The sequence below is a fragment of the Ambystoma mexicanum genome, chromosome 2p (assembly GCF_040938575.1).
Source record: "Ambystoma mexicanum isolate Mex_15411 chromosome 2p, UKY_AmexF1_1, whole genome shotgun sequence".
In the NCBI taxonomy this organism is placed as follows: Eukaryota; Metazoa; Chordata; class Amphibia; order Caudata; family Ambystomatidae; genus Ambystoma; species Ambystoma mexicanum.
The window spans coordinates 1,132,247,261-1,132,264,340 of record NC_090923.1 but is presented as its reverse complement, the minus strand read 5'-3'; the positions used below and the strand labels follow the sequence as shown (position 1 = coordinate 1,132,264,340).

Sequence of the window (17,080 nt, the reverse complement as noted above, 5' to 3'; positions counted from 1 at the left end):
CTTAAGTGGGATAATGGGCGCCTCTGCAGTCGATGAATGCTTCCAGTTGACGTTCGGTGTGGTAAGAACAGGAGGCCGGAAGGTGATGGAATGCGCCTTATTCAGGGTTGTAGTGGCCTATGGACCGAAATTAGCCATTTCTGTTGTGGGCCATGAAGGAAACTGGCATGAGCAGAAACTGACCATAGTGGGAACTGTCAATGTGTGTGACTGGCCAATATAGAATATGGTATGGCAATCTTTACTCATTGCTGAATTACAGAAACCATGGTCATATGGAAAATGGGTTTCATGTACAGTTTGGCAATATGCATGTGAAACAAATGGATGCATTAATGTACCCACACACACTGTTTCTCTTACACTTTGGTTAAAGGGGTTTGTGGTTGCAGTGCAAACAACAAAAAGTAATGAATTGCCCTGTTGGATCTAAGTCATTTCCTCGAAAACAATTGATCTAATGAGATTTCGCCGATTTGTTTGATTTTGTTTGGGACATTTGAAAGCAAGCAAATGTGAGCAGGGGAGATCCTCCACCCCCACTCTCCCCCCCCCCCCCGGGGAAATGCCTCTCCCCATCCCCACCGTCTTTAACCCACCCCCACATACATTTGCATTGAAATTCGTCCAAAACGATTGAGCGCATTCTCCCTCGACCAATTCTACTGTGACAAAAGCTCTCTATCCTGCCCTGTTATGGTCCCTAAAAGCAACCCTGCCGTGGCCACCGATATGCACTGCTCAGGGTGACTCTCGTGGTGCTCCCTGATATGCTTAATCAGCTCTTGAAAACAATCATTACAGTCCAACTGGGCTTTTTTTGCGTTGCACTGCACATTAAATTCAAAGTGAATATAACCACTCTTGGGTAAGATTGTTTTTCCTTCAGTCTTTTTGTTCCCTGTGTCCTGTTGTGACCAAGGGTACGTGCATGTTATTTGCGTGGCATGTACAGCGTTGTGAGCAGTACATGACATTGGCCAAGTTATGGTAGACACATGATTCAGCTGTTGTTGTCTGTGCTGTAGCCATAACTTCACTGCAACCAAAGATTCTCACTGAATTTCAGAGTTTTGTCACCCACTTTTATGGGACTTTCATGATGTATTCTAAATACCATACATTGTACGTTGGGCCTGGACTGCCTCCATGCCCAGTGGGCACTTTGCACATGACCTGGGCCGTTCCAAGAGCCGACATGCGCCAACTGGGGGTTGACAGGTGCTGTCGATGCCGCAGGAAAACTTATGGGTCGCAATAGCGGCAGTTGAGTTACTTGCCCAGATCACAGATCACTCACACTACCTGACATTTGACTAGCCAAACTGGTTGCCCCCAACTAAGGGGTTGCAAATACAAAATATCCAGTCAGGGCCCACAAAATAACCATGCGAGTCTGCAACTAAGGGCCTCATCATGACTTGGGCGGTAACAACGGCGCTATTAGCGCCAGCGCTATCTGCCCTACCGTCGAACCCCCCGGCGCTAATAGCGCCGGATCACGAGTTCAGCGATAATGGTATTCCCCATTCCCCATTGAGCCCATTTGGGAATGCCCCATTCCCCATTGGGCTCAATGGGGAAATTTCACGCTCATACCGCCGGCGGATTTCCCTGATTTGGCGGACCCATAAATCCGGCGGTAATAGCGCTAGCGCCGGATTTAAGGGTTACTGCCAAAGTCGTGATTAAGTCTGCAAGCTTGTGATATCCCTAACAGGGTTTTGCACACTTCCTTCACCAAACAACCAAATTCATGCTTTCAGGACCCAATGCCAAAGCTTTGCGAAAGTTTGTTTCAAATCCATGGAGAATGTTTAGCTGTGTGTGAGATGGAAATGTGCTGGAGGGTCTGAGGGGAGCAAGGAGGGGCACTAGTATCGAATGGCTGGGATTCAGGGGTTGCCCCCTGGATAAGGCGGGTCTGAGTGGGGATTCCAGGGGTGTCCTCCAAAGTGCAGTGTTTGAAGTATACGAAAATAAGTAGTGGAACTATGTTCCCTGCTGGCCTGTCCCCGCTGCCCACAAACCCCATCACCACGCCCCCTCCCACGCACCATACAAAACCCTAAGCAAATGCGCCCGCTGTTTATGGGAATGTTCAATGCTGTGCACAGAAGGGCAAGTTGCAACTTCTTCCTACACTTATTTTAAAACTAAACCATTCCGAAATGCTTACTTTTTCCAATAAAAGTATAGGAGCAGTAGAACTTGAAAAGTGCCAGGCTATTATGCAAGTCTATGCAAAAAAGACGAGCATGCTCGTCCTTGGCACTTAAGGGGTTAGAAAAAAGTAGAGGAGCACGGCTCCCAACCACTCCCGCCCACTTCCACCACTGCCAGGGAGGGTGGAGGCCAGGTGGGCATGAAGGGAAATTCAATCCATTGAGCATCTCCCGCTGTGATATAGGCCTGTCCAGTGCAGGCTGCGAAATGGATGGATTGCAAACATTTACAGTAGGCTCATTCGTATTTGGATTTGTATAGAGAAAGCGTTGTGAGGAACTGATGGAGTGATGTGCAAAGTCATTTGGGGTTAAACAGGGTCGGGTATAGTGACCCGGAAGTTATGTATTTAATAGCGATTTATAAGGTGCCATTGCAACATTGTCACTTCTCGGTAACCCAGGAGCTAGAGGGAAACAGGAAGGGGACATCTGATCATGCACAGCTCAGGGGACTGAGATAACATGGACTCTCTGCAGAATAGGCAAGCGCTACAATGTAAACAGCAAGTCAGCGCAGAAAAGAGTGCCAGCAACAGAGTGCAAAGCGCAATGCACACGACAAAAGCCCATTCCAGGAAACAGTCACCAGTGGGAGAGGAGCCAGGGGAGCCAAGTGGAGGGTTGGTCATAGCTAAGTCAACAAGGAGGACCAGTCACCAGACAAGCAAGTGGGATTGGGTTCCTGCACTCTCAATTCTTGGGGTAGACTGCTCCTCTTGAGGGAGCCAGCAGTATGCAGGGTTTTCCGAAAAGATGCACCAACCAAGTGCCTGGAAGAGGAAGATCACAGGGACTTACTTGTGCTTCAGTTGCACTCCCCACAGGAAGAACACCTTTTGCTACAATTGTTTGTGAAAACGGCTTTTTGGTGGCGACCTTTTCACTGGACACCCTTAGCAAGAACACTTTTTGTGTGGCATATAACTTTGCCGCAGTTCGACGAATCGCCACGCTATCTTCCCCCCAAAAACTGTAGAACCGAATTGATTTGCAAGGTTTCATGTGGTTTCAAGAAGAGGGGGCAAAGTTATAGGGGGAGACCCAGAAGGTACGTTTTCTCATTCATTCTCAATAGACACATTTTCTGTTATGCCTACAGCATGAACTTTCACCAGGACTGCCCGTCTGGTCCAAAATGCCCGCTGCGCATATCCATGCAGCGCTTTCTTTTCAAAGCGTCCAAAAGTAGACAAAAATGTATTAGTGCTATCTGGGGTTAGTCTTTGAATTTATATCTGGATATCCGCGCTCTTGGATCTTTAGAGACAAGCAGATTGGATATTTGGAAATGTCTACTCTTGATTGGTTGGGGAACATCACATTTTTCACACAGCACCATCGCTGTTGGTGCACTTTTGCAGTGTCCCCTAAACCTTTTCAAAGGGGCATATTGCAGTCTCCTGCACCATCCATCAACCGTAAGCAGTATTAGGATGGGTACAATGTGCCCCAAAAAAGAGAAGAAGTAAGTGCCTTATGGTTCACTGTGCCCATGTAACTGGCTTCCCAGAAGCCAAACTCAGGCCCCTGCACTTGCCCACGTTAGAAAACCTTTGGAAAGGTGAAAATTGCAGCACTTTGTGCAACCGGCCCTAGGCGAGTTGAGGGGCAGACCAAGAGTTGTGCAAAATGCCCCCAAAAGCCAGAATAAAATGCTGTTATTAAATTGCATATTGTGGCCCTCTTGGATGACCCTTTGATGCTGGATCTCGGCTGGGTGGGCTGAGGCAGGCCATGCCCCAGGCGAAGCAGGCCAGGCAAGTGGCCCCTACATAGGGGTGTCACGGTATTAGTTTTATGACGGTACGATAACCTTCTTGCCAAATGACGGTATATCATGGTTATCACTTTATAGCAGGTGGAGTTGACTAACCTTAACAAATATTTTCTAAAAGGTCATAAATTGTCAGATTTATCATCACAAACAAAACCAGACACCCAGGGACAGAATTGGGGTTTTCAACATACTTTCCATTGAAATGCTAACCATAACAAATATTTTCTAAAAGGTCATAAATTGTCAGATTTATCGTCACAAACACCAGGCATCCAGGGCCAGAATTGGGCTTTTCAACATACTTTCCACTGAAATGCCACCCCTTGCTTCCACCAAACACAAACACACGTGTGGAGAGGAGGAGGGGGGGGGGAGCCCTGTGGCGACTGGCAAAGCAAACTGAATTGCTTTTCTTAAGTGGTAATTTAGGCTCGGGCCAAAAGGTGTTAAGTAATCACAGACATGTTACCCTTTGGTATGGCAGCAGGGAATACCCACAGAGATTAGTGAATTTTGCAGTGTGACTTATTATATGTAAATTCAATGATAGAACCAGGGAAATCCCCAATTGTCATATGTTTAGAGAACATTATCCATTATAAATATATAAACCCCAAAGCCGCCAACCCAAAGTAAAGCCTTTTCCTTCTTGACACTGTATCTATTCTTCCAATTGCTAACATATTGATTTTGTGTCAGGCACGTGTGGTTTATGTAATGGCATTAAGAACTGCTCCAACTGAAACTACTTGGTAGATGGCACATCCAACATTGCAAGACCAAGACTGCGCAGCACTTGCTTACTGCAGCCTTTCCAAATCAGATTGAAAAGCACACTTAACGGTATAAACGGTATAACGGTATAAACAATGTGACGGTTATTATTGTTCAATTAAGTGGTTCATGGTATCTTTAACGGTATACCGTTATACCGTTACATCCCTACCCCTACACCTGCAATAGCAGCAAATTGGTGCAGGAAAGTTTAGGTTCCCAGGTTCTGGGATGCTGACATGATCAGAACTAAAAAAAACCCTCTCCTCTAAAACCTAAGGGTTTCTAAACCTTGTTTATTTAACAAAAATGAGTACCCAGCTAGGGACAATGAGCTTGTAACAAGCGATATCACTGGCCCTCCCTGAGTCGTAACCAGTATGACAATGCCATGCCTGATGTCGTTCTCTGCCCCAGGTCCCTTGATGTCCTTTCATTTTCTGTGACTGGCCGCCATGGAAAGGGAGTAGGGACTATGTGTGGACCATTCTCCCCATTCCCTGGTGGCCATTTTCTTAGTTTACTTTTTAAATTCATATTTTAATGGGCACTATGGAAAGAGAAAGGGACCTGTAGTCCCTTCTCCCGTTCCATGGTGGCCATCTTCTTTGTTTACTTTTTTCTTTGCTTTCAAATGGCCGCCTTGGAAATGGAGAAGGCACTACGTGTAGTCCCTTCTCCTCGTAACATGCCGGCCATATTTTTGTGTGTGTCTTTTTTGCAGTTGCTGAATGCCGAAGGCGTCTCGCAACTTAAAAAGAAATACACTATTAGTACCCTGGTCTTACAGGCTGGGACACTAATATGAATAAGCCCTGAGCTGGGGTGGCATTACTGCTTCAGGTAATGCCTCGGGCCTTCGTTAAGGCCCTCGCTTTGCTCTGGCCTGTAACTATGGGCCCTGGGATTACCTGGATCTGTAATGCCCCCTCAACCCCCCCAGCTCGGGGCTTATTGCTGAAACAGTGTATTGTTACAATCTTTGTGCCAGGATTGTGTGTTTCTCCGCTGCACCTTACGTTTCTTGATTATTTATTTGACCTATGACGAATTTCATAAGCTTAGGTGTTTTCTTTAAAAATAGGAGTGCAGTGTAAACATCTTTTATAAATCTTGTTTATTTTCCTGCTGCTGCAGATTCAGTTTTAGTACCTACCTCTCCCAAGACATGAAATATCTGCACGAAGAGACAATTCAAACGGAATCCAGCCTTCACACCCTTTCAGATAAAGAAAATATGGATTTTATATGCTCACATGCTATAAAAAGTAAAGATATTGGTGCAAGTGGAAAGAATCGTCATTTCTATGACTACCCAGGCTTTCTCAGGCGGCGCGTTATGTCTGCCAGACACGGCTGCCTCAAAAAGACTTCATTACCACTCCCTCCTGGTATGGACAGAAAGTCTTCAGCCCCTACGGGAATTCCAGAAAAGTAGCTCCTTGTGGTCACATGGATATCAGTCTATGCTATTGCAAAGTACATATATCCTGCTCAAACATCTCCTCTCAGCAGTCAAGCAATTCAGATCTCAATCATACTGAACAGAGCGGTTTTTAATTCCCACCAACTTGTATACCGACCCAAGTGGGTCAACCAAAATGGCACGCTGAGAACCTAGACGCAGCAGAAATTGAAATAGTGAAAATATAATGAATCTCTATTGCGAACCACTCCAGAAAAAAAGGGATTTTGGTGCATCAATACAATGACTACAATTGGAGGGAGAAAGGTTACTCGGGTGGCCCTTAGTGTATTGGAAGCAGTGGACCAATAAAGCAGACATGTTAGCCCAGTTGGGCAAAGAGGTTCCAATGCATGTTTGCAATTATACCACAAGGGAGAATGTACATTTCCCTCTGTGTGGACATTCCTTTATTTGAAGCAGAACTGTGTTACCCTGCATTCGTGTCTACCTCCCTCCCTATTAACCCCCCCCCCAGCCTAGAGGAGCCAGTTTGCCTAGATTTGAGGAGGCAGCACTGACTTCTAAACACAGGACCCTGGTCATCCTTCTAACATCTGCTTCCTGCTCTTACTAACCGCCCCCATGGCCGGTTCCTCCTTCGTATTGCCCTGCAACATAGCCAGTTTCCTGCTGTAATCCAGCTCCTTGGCCTCTTTCCGTCTTCATTACCTCTTTCTTCCTCTGGTTACCCATTCAATTGGACCTTTTCTTTTTCCCCTTACCCCGTGTTTTGTCCTCAATTTCCCTTCCTGTGGTTGGTTTCTTCCTCCTGCCACTCAGCCCAGTCGCCTGGTTCCTGCGCATATTACTCATGAACTGTTTCTCACTTTGGTTACCCCATCCAATTGCCTAATTTCCTTTTGGTACTCAGGTGCTATCCTGTTTCTTACTTTTTTCCCCATTTTCTCGAACTTTTTCTTGCTCACCTTACTCTGGCTCATCGCTAGTTTCTCGCTTCTGATGCTCAAATTAATTAACTGTTTCTTGCTCTAATTATCCAACACTATGAGTTCGTTCTCATTCCTATCAGATAACCAAATAACTTGCATTTTACTTTCCTTACTCAGTGCCATGGCTTGCATCTTGTTCTCCTGACCCAGTCACATAACAATTTTCTTGATTTTATTACCCATTCCATGGCCTGCTTTATTACGCAGCAACATTTCTTCCTTTTTGCATGAAATCTCATATCCTGTTTCTCGCTCTCGATAGGCAACCACCTAGTCCTCCTGTCTCTCCTGTTGCCCAATCCAAGTCCTGCTTCGTGCTCTTTTTATCCAGTCTCTGGCCGGTTCTTGGTCCCATGGCATGCTTCTTGCTCTCATTAACTAATCCCACAGAGCTCTTCCTTGCTCCCATTACCCTATCCCATGGCATGCTTCTTGCTCTCATTAACTAATCCCACAGAGCTCTTCCTTGCTCCCATTACCTTATCCCATGGCATGCTTCTTGCACTCATTAACCAATCCCACAGAACACGTCCTTGCTCCCATTACCTAATCCAATGGCATGCTTCTTGCTCTCATTAACCAATCCCACAGAGCTCTTCCTTGCTCCTATTACCTTATCCCATGGCATGCTTCTTTCTCTCATTAATTAATCCCACACAGCTCTTCCTTGCTCCCATAACCTAATCCCATGGCATGCTTCTTGCTCTCATTAACCAAACCCACAGAGCACGTCCTTGCTCTCATTACTTTATCCCATGGAATGCTTCTTGCTCTCATTAACCAATCCCACAGAGCTCTTCCTTGCTCCTATTACCCTATCCCATGGCATGCTTCTTGCTCTCATTAACCAACCCCACAGAGCTCTTTCTTGCTCCCATAATCCCACAGAGCTCTTCCTTGCTCCCATTACCTTATCCCATGGCATTCTTCTTTCTCTCTTTAACCAATCCCACAAAGCTCTTCCTTGCTCCCATTACCTAACCCCATGGCATGCTTCTTGCTCTCATTAACTAATCCCACGTAGCTCTTCCTTGCTCCTATTACCTTATCCCATGGCATGCTTCTTTCTCTCATTAATTAATCCCACAAAGCTCTTCCTTGCTCCCATAACCTAATCCCATGGCATGCTTCTTGCTCTCATTAACCAAACCCACAGAGCACGTCCTTGCTCCCATTACTTTATCCCATGGAATGCTTCTTGCTCTCATTAACCAATCCCACAGAGCTCTTTCTTGCTCCCATTACCCTATCCCTTGGCATGCTTCTTACTCTCATTAACCAATCCCACAGAGCTCTTCCTTGCTCCCATTACCTAATCCCGTGGCATGCTTCTTGCTCTCATTAACTAATCCCACAGAGCTCTTCATGGCTACCAATCCCACAACCTCTTCCTTGCTCCCGTTACCATATCCCATGGCATGCTTCTTGCTCTCATTAACCAATCCCACAGACCTCTTCCTTGCTCCCATTACCCCATCCCGTGGCATGCTTCTTGCTCTCATTAACCAATCCCACGGAGCTTTTCCTTGCTCTCATTATCTCATCCCATGGCACGCTTCTTCCTCTCATTAACCAATCCCACAACCTCTTCCTTGCTCCCATTTCCTAATCCCATGGCATGCTTTGTGCTCTCATTAACCAACTCCACAGACCTCTTTCTTGCTCCCATAATCCCACAGAGCTCTTCTTTGCTCCCATTACCTTATCACATGACATGCTTCTTGCTCTCATTAACTAATCCCAGAGAGATCTTCCTTGCTCCCATTACCTTATCACATGGCATGCTTTTTGCTCTCATTAACCAATCCCACAGAGCTCGTCCTTGCTCCCGTTACCCTATCCCATGGCATGCTTCTTGCTCTCATTAACCAATCTCACAGAGGTCTTCCTTGCACCCATAACCTTATCCCATGGCATGCTTCTTGCTCTCATTAACCAATCCCACTATGCCATGGCATACTTCTTGCTCTCATTAACTAAGCCCACCAAGCTCTTACTTGCCCTTGTTACCCAGTCATAGGGTCTGCTTTTTGCTCTCATTGTTCAGTCCCTTGGCATTTTTCCAGTCTGTCTGCAATATCCATTGACCCGTGTGCTGTTCTTTTTGCAGCCGCATCAAGAGTAACGTGGATGGCCGGTACCTGATGGATAGCGTGCCGTTCAGCTGCTGTAACCCAAGCTCTCCGCGGCCCTGCATCCAGCACCAAATCACCAACAACTCGGCGCACTACAGCTACAACTACCAGACAGATGAGCTCAACATCTGGAACCACGGTTGCCGGGAGGCCCTCCTCCTCTACTACACAGGCATCATGGCAACCAACGGCGTCAGTGTGGCATTGACCTTTCTTCTGCAGGTACAATAGCGCCTCCTCAATGCGGTTCCTTTAGGCCCAATCACACGCCAGTCCATTCATTGACACAGATCACTCCAGCTCTGGACGTTGTTCCACACCCAGAAACACATAATTCCACCCAAGCAACACATCGTCATTTCAATTGCTGACAAACACAAGTTGAAACACAAACTCCAACACAAGTCATTACACACCCAGACACTTAGGTTACTTTCCATTATGTATGTGCCTCTCTGTACGGCCCTAATGACTGAAAGGCACTGAAAGCCAGGGGAGCATGAAAGGCAATCCACTACCAGGTTCATGCGGCACCATCATGCACAGGTCAATCCAATCGCAGAGACACATCAATCAAGGCGTCGCTGCTCATGAACACTTTCCCACGCGCTGCACCTGCAGTCACACACCGTACACCACTCTTCCAACGCATGTGATGCCAACCTAGACACATTTCATTCAACTCCCAGGAACAATGCCATTCCACTCTATGGCACACAGATGTTCACACTGCCAAATACCCACATTTCCACCTCATGTGCACACCATTCCAAAGCCAGGTATATGCCATTCCAGACCACCACATGTCATTGCACATCTAGTCACATTGATATATGTTATGATATGGCATTTATAACACGCCTATACACAAGGGTTTCAAGTGTTTCTCAAAACATGACAACTTCCATTATTTCCCTTGCACACTCCCATAATTCTACTTGAGAGACAGATCATTCCACTCCACATGCACAGCCAACTATCCCGCATCCCGACAAATGGCATTCCCGCCCCGGCTCGGAAAAATCAGTGCATCCAAAACACACATCATTCCAAACCAAGACAAGTGAATTGACAACTATGAAATCTTGCTATCCCCAAACACGCCTTATTCCAGTTGTAGACAAAACTAACTACAACCCGATACACCTATCAATCAACACACAGGCACACATTATTCCACTGCCAGACACATATCAACCTGCCGCCATACATAACATGTGTCATGCCAACGCCAAACCCATGTCATTTCACACCCTTATTCCACCTCATACACTTGAGATTCCTCTCCCTATACTCAGTATTTCCCCTGCAGAAGTGGCCATTTCCAACCGCAACACATAAGAGTTATGTGAAGGAGTCACTCAAGGAAAGAAGCCCTGATTCCTAGAAGGATTCCGGAGCAGGGACACTCTTGTTACACTAGACTTATAGACACTTATGGAGACCGCAAAGCAAGCCCATTGACAGATTGCAGTAAGGACCACATGGTCTGTGGAACAAACCATGAGTATAGACTTCAACATGGAGGCAAAAACATACCAAGCACAGAGCTTACCCGCCCAAACAGAGGATTGCTCTTGATAAAGATAGCAGGACTGGGGAGCACGGCCCACAGTGATACTACACACCATATGATACTGGTGGCGCCATGTCAAAGTCAGGAAGCCACTAGGAGGAGGTCGCCTGACTCGAACATGGCTGACATTTTATATCTCTGGGGTGCAAAGCCTGGCCCGGCACAAATCAATAAAACACACGAACGCTTATTCCATTGAGGTCCAGCTAACCAGAAAGCCTGGTACCTTCCCATACAAAATCGGGTGAGGGAAAGAAATCGCCTGGGACTTAGGAGTTGATAACGACGGAATAGAGTGAGATTTGGGATCCGAGAGAAGCAGAGGGTGGATGAGGGAAAAGCCGGAGTGGAATGTGGATGAGGGAGAAGAGAGGAGGAAGGAGAGCATCTGGAGGAGGAGATAGGGAGAAAGAGAGAGGGGCGAAAAAAAGAAAGAGACAAAGAAAGAGGGACGGGTGTGGGGGAAGGATAACACTGGAAGGAAGATTGAAGGGGAAAAGAGAAAGGGTTCCGTTGGAGGAGAAAGAAGGATTAAAGGGAGGAGAGGAGGAAGCTGAGGATCGGAGGCAGTGAGAAAGAGAGACAGAAGGAGAGAGAGTGGGAAAGGGGGGAGAGAGAGAGAGAGAGAGAGGGTGACAGACAGAACATGGTGGAAGGCAATGACGTGCTGCAGGAGAGCTGGGCCAAATGGGTGCTTAGGAGGTTGTGGAGCCTGGGGCAGCCTAAGAACCAGAACTAAGGAACCAGTGGCTAAGGCACTACGCTATGTTTGTCAAGAGGCGAGGCGACGCATCCATCCAAGGGCAGAATCAGAAGGCACCCCGGGATCCTTCAGTGCTTTAGAGTCTGAAGTCTGACGCCATCAGATGAACCTAGGGCACGGGGTGGTGGTGCTAGGTAGCATCCTGACTAAACCCAGCTAATCAAGACTGGTCATAATGAGGAAGAAGGAAGTATCCAGGAACACTTTGAAGATCCTATGAGGAACTATGAGGGACTGGTTACACAGAGTGGTGCGGGAGACTAACTCAGCACTACTGTCCTATAGGGGAATAGTGAAACAGCCTGAAGTAGCATCACTTGTTATTTTACTCCACATCCCCACCATGGATGGTTTGTTTACACATTCCACCTTTAACGTTATCCCCCCGCAGTGAAATCACTGATTCCCATTTCCCACCTTGACAAAAATAAAAAATAAACATTTGTGTTTGATTCCACGGCCACTGCATTCCGCTCGAAATTACAGAATTGTTTCACCCTTTACAATCACCCTCTGACCCAAGACACTCCTTTTTCACCCCCAGCTACAGACACACCTCATATTGCCCCTGGGCAAATGCGTTTCTACCACAGACAAACCACATTCCTTCAACAAACACCATTCCATCCCCAGGCACGCGTCATGTCAGCCCCAAGCACGCATCTTCCATGCCCAGACAGACACCATTCCATCCCCAGGCACACGTCATGTCAGCCCCAGGCACGCATCTTCCATGCCCAGACAGACACCATTCCATCCCCAGGCACACGTCATGTCAGCCCCAGCCACGCATCCTTCAGTGCCCAGACAGACACCATTCCATCCCCAGGCACACGTCATGTCAGCCCCTGGCACGCATCTTCCATGCCCAGACAGACACCATTCCATCCCCAGGCACGCGTCATGTCTGGTCCAGCCACGCATCCTTCAGTGCCCAGACAGACACCATTCCATCCCCAGGCCCGCACCATGTCAGCCCCAGGCACGCATCTTCCATGCCCAGACAGACACCATTCCATCCCCAGGCACACGTCATGTCAGCCCCAGGAATGCATCTTCCATGCCCAGACAGACACCATTCCATCCTGAGGCACGCGTCATGTCCGGCCCAGCCACGCATCCTTCAGTGCCCAGACAGACACCATTCCATCCCCAGGCACGAGTCATGTCAGCCCCAGGCACGCATCGTTCCATGCCTAGACAGACACCATTCCATCCCTGTGTCATGTAAGCCCCAGATACGCATCGTTCCATGCCTAGACAGATACCATTCCATCCCTGCGACATGTCAGGCCCAGGCACGCATCGTTCCATGCCTAGACAGACACCATTCCATCCCTGTGTCATGTAAGCCCCAGGTACGCATCGTTCCATGCCTAGACATGCACCATTCCATCCCTGCATCATGTCAGCCCCAGGAACGCATCGTTCCATGCCTAGACAGACACCATTCCATCCCTGCATCAGCCCCAGGAACGCATCGTTCCATGCCTAGACAGACACCATTCCATCCCTGCATCATGTCAGCCCCAGGCACGCATTGTTCCATGCCCAGACAGACACCATTCCATCCCTGCATCAGCCCCAGGCATGCATTGTTCCATACTCAGACAGACCCCATTCCATCCTCAGGCACATCTCATAAACTCTTAGAAGCATCCTTTTCAATCTCAATGTGCACCTCATTGAATCCACAAGCACCTGCCATCCATCCCAAGACATACCTCATTCCATCTACAGACATGCCATCCCCCTTGATATATACTTCACTGTACTAAAATACATGCCCATTTCACACCTATACATTTCATGTCCCCTGGCACATGATCCCCACACGGATCACCCCTAACCCCCTTTCTAATCTCAACACACCTCATTCCACCCTCAGACACATAATTTCCTTCTCAACATGTCATTTCACAAACAGAGACACATCATACTCCTACGTCCCATCCCCTTTCGTCCATACTTTATGGGTGTCCCTCGCGAGGCACAGGAAACAAAACCTTTTTCACCAGAAAAAATCTTCTTCCCCTTTAAATTTAGAGGCGCGCAGGGGCATGGCCCTGGGAGCATGTGCTCGCCTGACTCCGCCCACCACGGTGCCACTCCTCGGTCCCCTTTTCTGCATCGACGGAAAAGGGCCGAATTCACCAGCGCTCCTGGGCTTGGCTCCAGACATTTCATTCCACGCGCGGATACTTCTTCTTTCTGTCTTTTTGTCTTTGTCAGTCAGGTACTCGGTCCTCAGGCGTCACGCTCCACCCCTGCGCATGTCGATTTCTTCAGGGTTCAGCAGATATCCATCCTGCGATGGGCTCTTTTCAACTTCAGACCCCAAAGCCCTCTACCTACATTGCCTTAGCCCTGACCACGGCTGGCTAGCTCGTACCTCATGCAACGTGCTTTCCTCGAGGTCTCTGAAGACAGACTAGCCTGGTGGAGGGAGCTCTTCCAGAGATCGCCTCCAGAGGACCGGAGGGACTTCATCGATCCAGGCCCAAGGTAGGACCACTCTTTTCCAGCACACCCCGCAAGGGAGACTCCTTCCAAGGTCTCGCCCGCGTGGGAGGAACCACTCAGGTTCTCATACCAGCACAAGTACCGAGGCTAAGTCACCTACCGGCCGGTAGGCCGAGGGGTCAATGGATCCTCCCGGTGACAGTGCTGAGGGACTGGAAGGTTCTTTTACCGGGTCTTCACCCGAGGGCCCACGCCCTAGTACCGGCAACATGTCCGAGGGGGTGCCTACACGCATTACTACCGGCAGACTCACCGAGGGCAAAACGCCTACCAGGTCTTGGCCTGAAATACCGGGATTACTCCCGCGGGGCCACGCCCTACTACTGGCACACATACCGAGGCTAGTCCAGCTACCTGCCTCATGGCCAAGGGGTCTTCTGATCCTCCCGGAGTCAGTGCTGAGGTACCGAAAGTTTTTTTTATCAGGGTTACTCCCGAGGGGCAACACCCTAGTACCGGCATCATGTCTGAGGGGTGCCTTCATGCAGCACTACTGGCAGTTCTGCCGAGGGCAATACGCCTTCCAGGTCACGGCCTGAGGTGCGGGATAGGCCTGTTGTTCCAACACCAAGCGTCTTGGACAGGGCTGGTTCCAGCGAGCCAGGCACCACTACTTCGGCACATGGCACGCAGCTCATAAAAATGGCCACTGCGCCAGACAAAATGGACGCTCATTCAATACCCCCTCTTGCGGAGTAGGTGGAGGAAAGAGTCACAAGGTGGGACTGGTGTCAGCCAGGTGCGTGGCTTACAGTTTATCAATCAGCAGCGCACGGCAGGTTTCCCCTGCACCCCAGGCAGAGTGTGCCCCTGGTCCCAGCTGCTCTTGGCCACTCTGTCAATATCACCTGCCACCTCTTCAGCCTCCGAAGACAGGTTCTTCAAAAGATTCCTAGGGCTGATGCCAGCTCCCCAGCGGGGGGATATCCTGCAGGATGGCATCAGGGACGTGCTCCCTCAGGTCACCCCAACAGCACCCATAGACATTCCTCCGATGGCTCCGGTGCCACAGGCCCCAGCGCAGACGCCGCTGCCCCAGCCGGCTCCTCCGATTCCGGCTTCCCTGCCTCCCACAGTACAGCCGGTTCCATGCCAGCCTCCGCAGCAGCCACCGGCTCCGGTCTCCACTCCACAGCCCATGGCGCCCAGCACTCCTCCACCAGCTCCGGACCCCCTGAGCCTGGCAGACACGGATGAGGAGGACGACCCTGACACGCGATCTTCAGCCAGGGCCTTGCAGGAACACTTTGCAGGTTTGGCAGAGTATTTGGGACTTCTGAGCGTGAGGTAGAGCAGCCCAAGGAGGGGGTCTCTCCCTAGGACCCCCTACCAAAACGGGGATCCCGATGCAGAAAGAAATAGTTGCCCTGGCCAAGAAGGGGTGGCTCAGGCCTCACTCGGCCTGGCCTGTCACTCAGCACCTCAACGCCAAGTACAGGCAGCTGGTGGGGGACACACTCTTGTCTTCAGCGCATCCTCAACCACACTCTTCTGTGATAGCTGCGGCGTCACTCTATTCCAAGCCACAGTCGTCCTCGGCCACCTCGTCCTCGATGCTGCTAGGCAAGGAGGAGAAGATCTTGGAGGCGTACGGGAGGAAGCTGTACTCCAACGCCTCCTTGCACCTGCAGCAGGCCAACACAGATGCTATGTTGGCAGCCGCTAACCAAGAGCTCTGGCAGGAAATGGCAGACTTCCTCTCAGAACTTCCGGCACAGAGCCAAGCGTGCTTCAAGGCGGGACTAGGAGAATCCAGGCTGGTAGCGCAGGACATTATGGAGTCCACCATGACCCGCATCAATACCTCTGCCCGCCCAATTTGCATTGCCACAGACATGAGAAAGACGGCCTGGCTCCGGCCTACTAAGTTTAACCCCAATGTCCAGGAACGCATAGTGGACCTTCCCTTCGAGGGCAGTGACCTCTTCCACTCCACCACAGAGGAGGGATTAGGTAAAAAGAAGAAGAGCTTGCAAACCACGAAGACTTTATCTGTTCTTAAAAAGGCCACACCTAAGGCCTACACCCAGTTGCAGCAAAGCTCCGGCAAGCGGCGGGTGTTTGGTGGGTTCCGAGGCCTCCAAGAACAGAGGTCCAGACAACCCGTCCTTTCTCCGAGTCAGCATCAGAGGAAACAACAAAACGGGGTGGGTGCAAGGGTTTTTTCCAATCCCCCTCCTCTGCATCAGCCTCAGAGGGAACAAAGGCATGACACGTCCCTTCGGGTCCATGTGTCTCCGGTGGGGGGCAGGCTTGCCTTTCACGTGCAATTTTGGTGCCAGAATTTTTTGGACACCTGGATCCTCTCTGTAGTCTCCATGGGGTCTGCCTACAAGTACCGTCCTCTCCTCCCATCCGCTCCCACAGATTGGGACAGCAGCTCTGCTGGCAGAGATCCGGTCACTCGGCGAGAGCCAGGCTGTGGAAGAAGTCCCAACCTCCCAGCGAGGCTTGGGCTTTTATTCTGGGATTTTTGCCATACAGAAGAAGAACCAGGCTAGCCTGAGAGTTGAGTTCCACCCTCAATCGGAAACATTGGACAGGGTAGACAGGACGTGCTCCCTGGATCTGAAGGACGCTTACCTACACGTCCCGATTTGGCAGCAGCATCGTTCCTTACTGTGCTTTAGGATCATGCGCTTCCATTTCCAATACAAGGTGCTACCCTTCGGCCTCAACTCGGCTCCCAGGGTATATACCAGGTTGATGAATGCAGTGACAGCCCTCCTCAGGGCACAGGGCCACCACATCTACCCATACCTGGACGGCTGGCTCGTCTGGGCCACCTCTCAGGAAGCGGTTCAGCATACTGCCTCCGCACGGAGGAACACCCTCTGGGGTTCACTATCAATCTCAAGAAGTCTCAGCTGCAGCCCATGCAGATCC

General features: G+C 49.4%; 1 protein-coding gene across 1 annotated transcript in view; it reads left to right on the top strand.

Moving 5' to 3' along the window:
• Positions 1 to 17,080, top strand: part of ROM1 (retinal outer segment membrane protein 1) — a 94,047-nt gene that overhangs the window by 70,600 nt on the left and 6,367 nt on the right. The window contains exon 2 of the mRNA XM_069645187.1: positions 9,308 to 9,554. Coding sequence (XP_069501288.1) covers positions 9,308 to 9,554 — 247 coding nt within the window. The remainder of the gene's footprint in view (positions 1 to 9,307; positions 9,555 to 17,080) is intronic.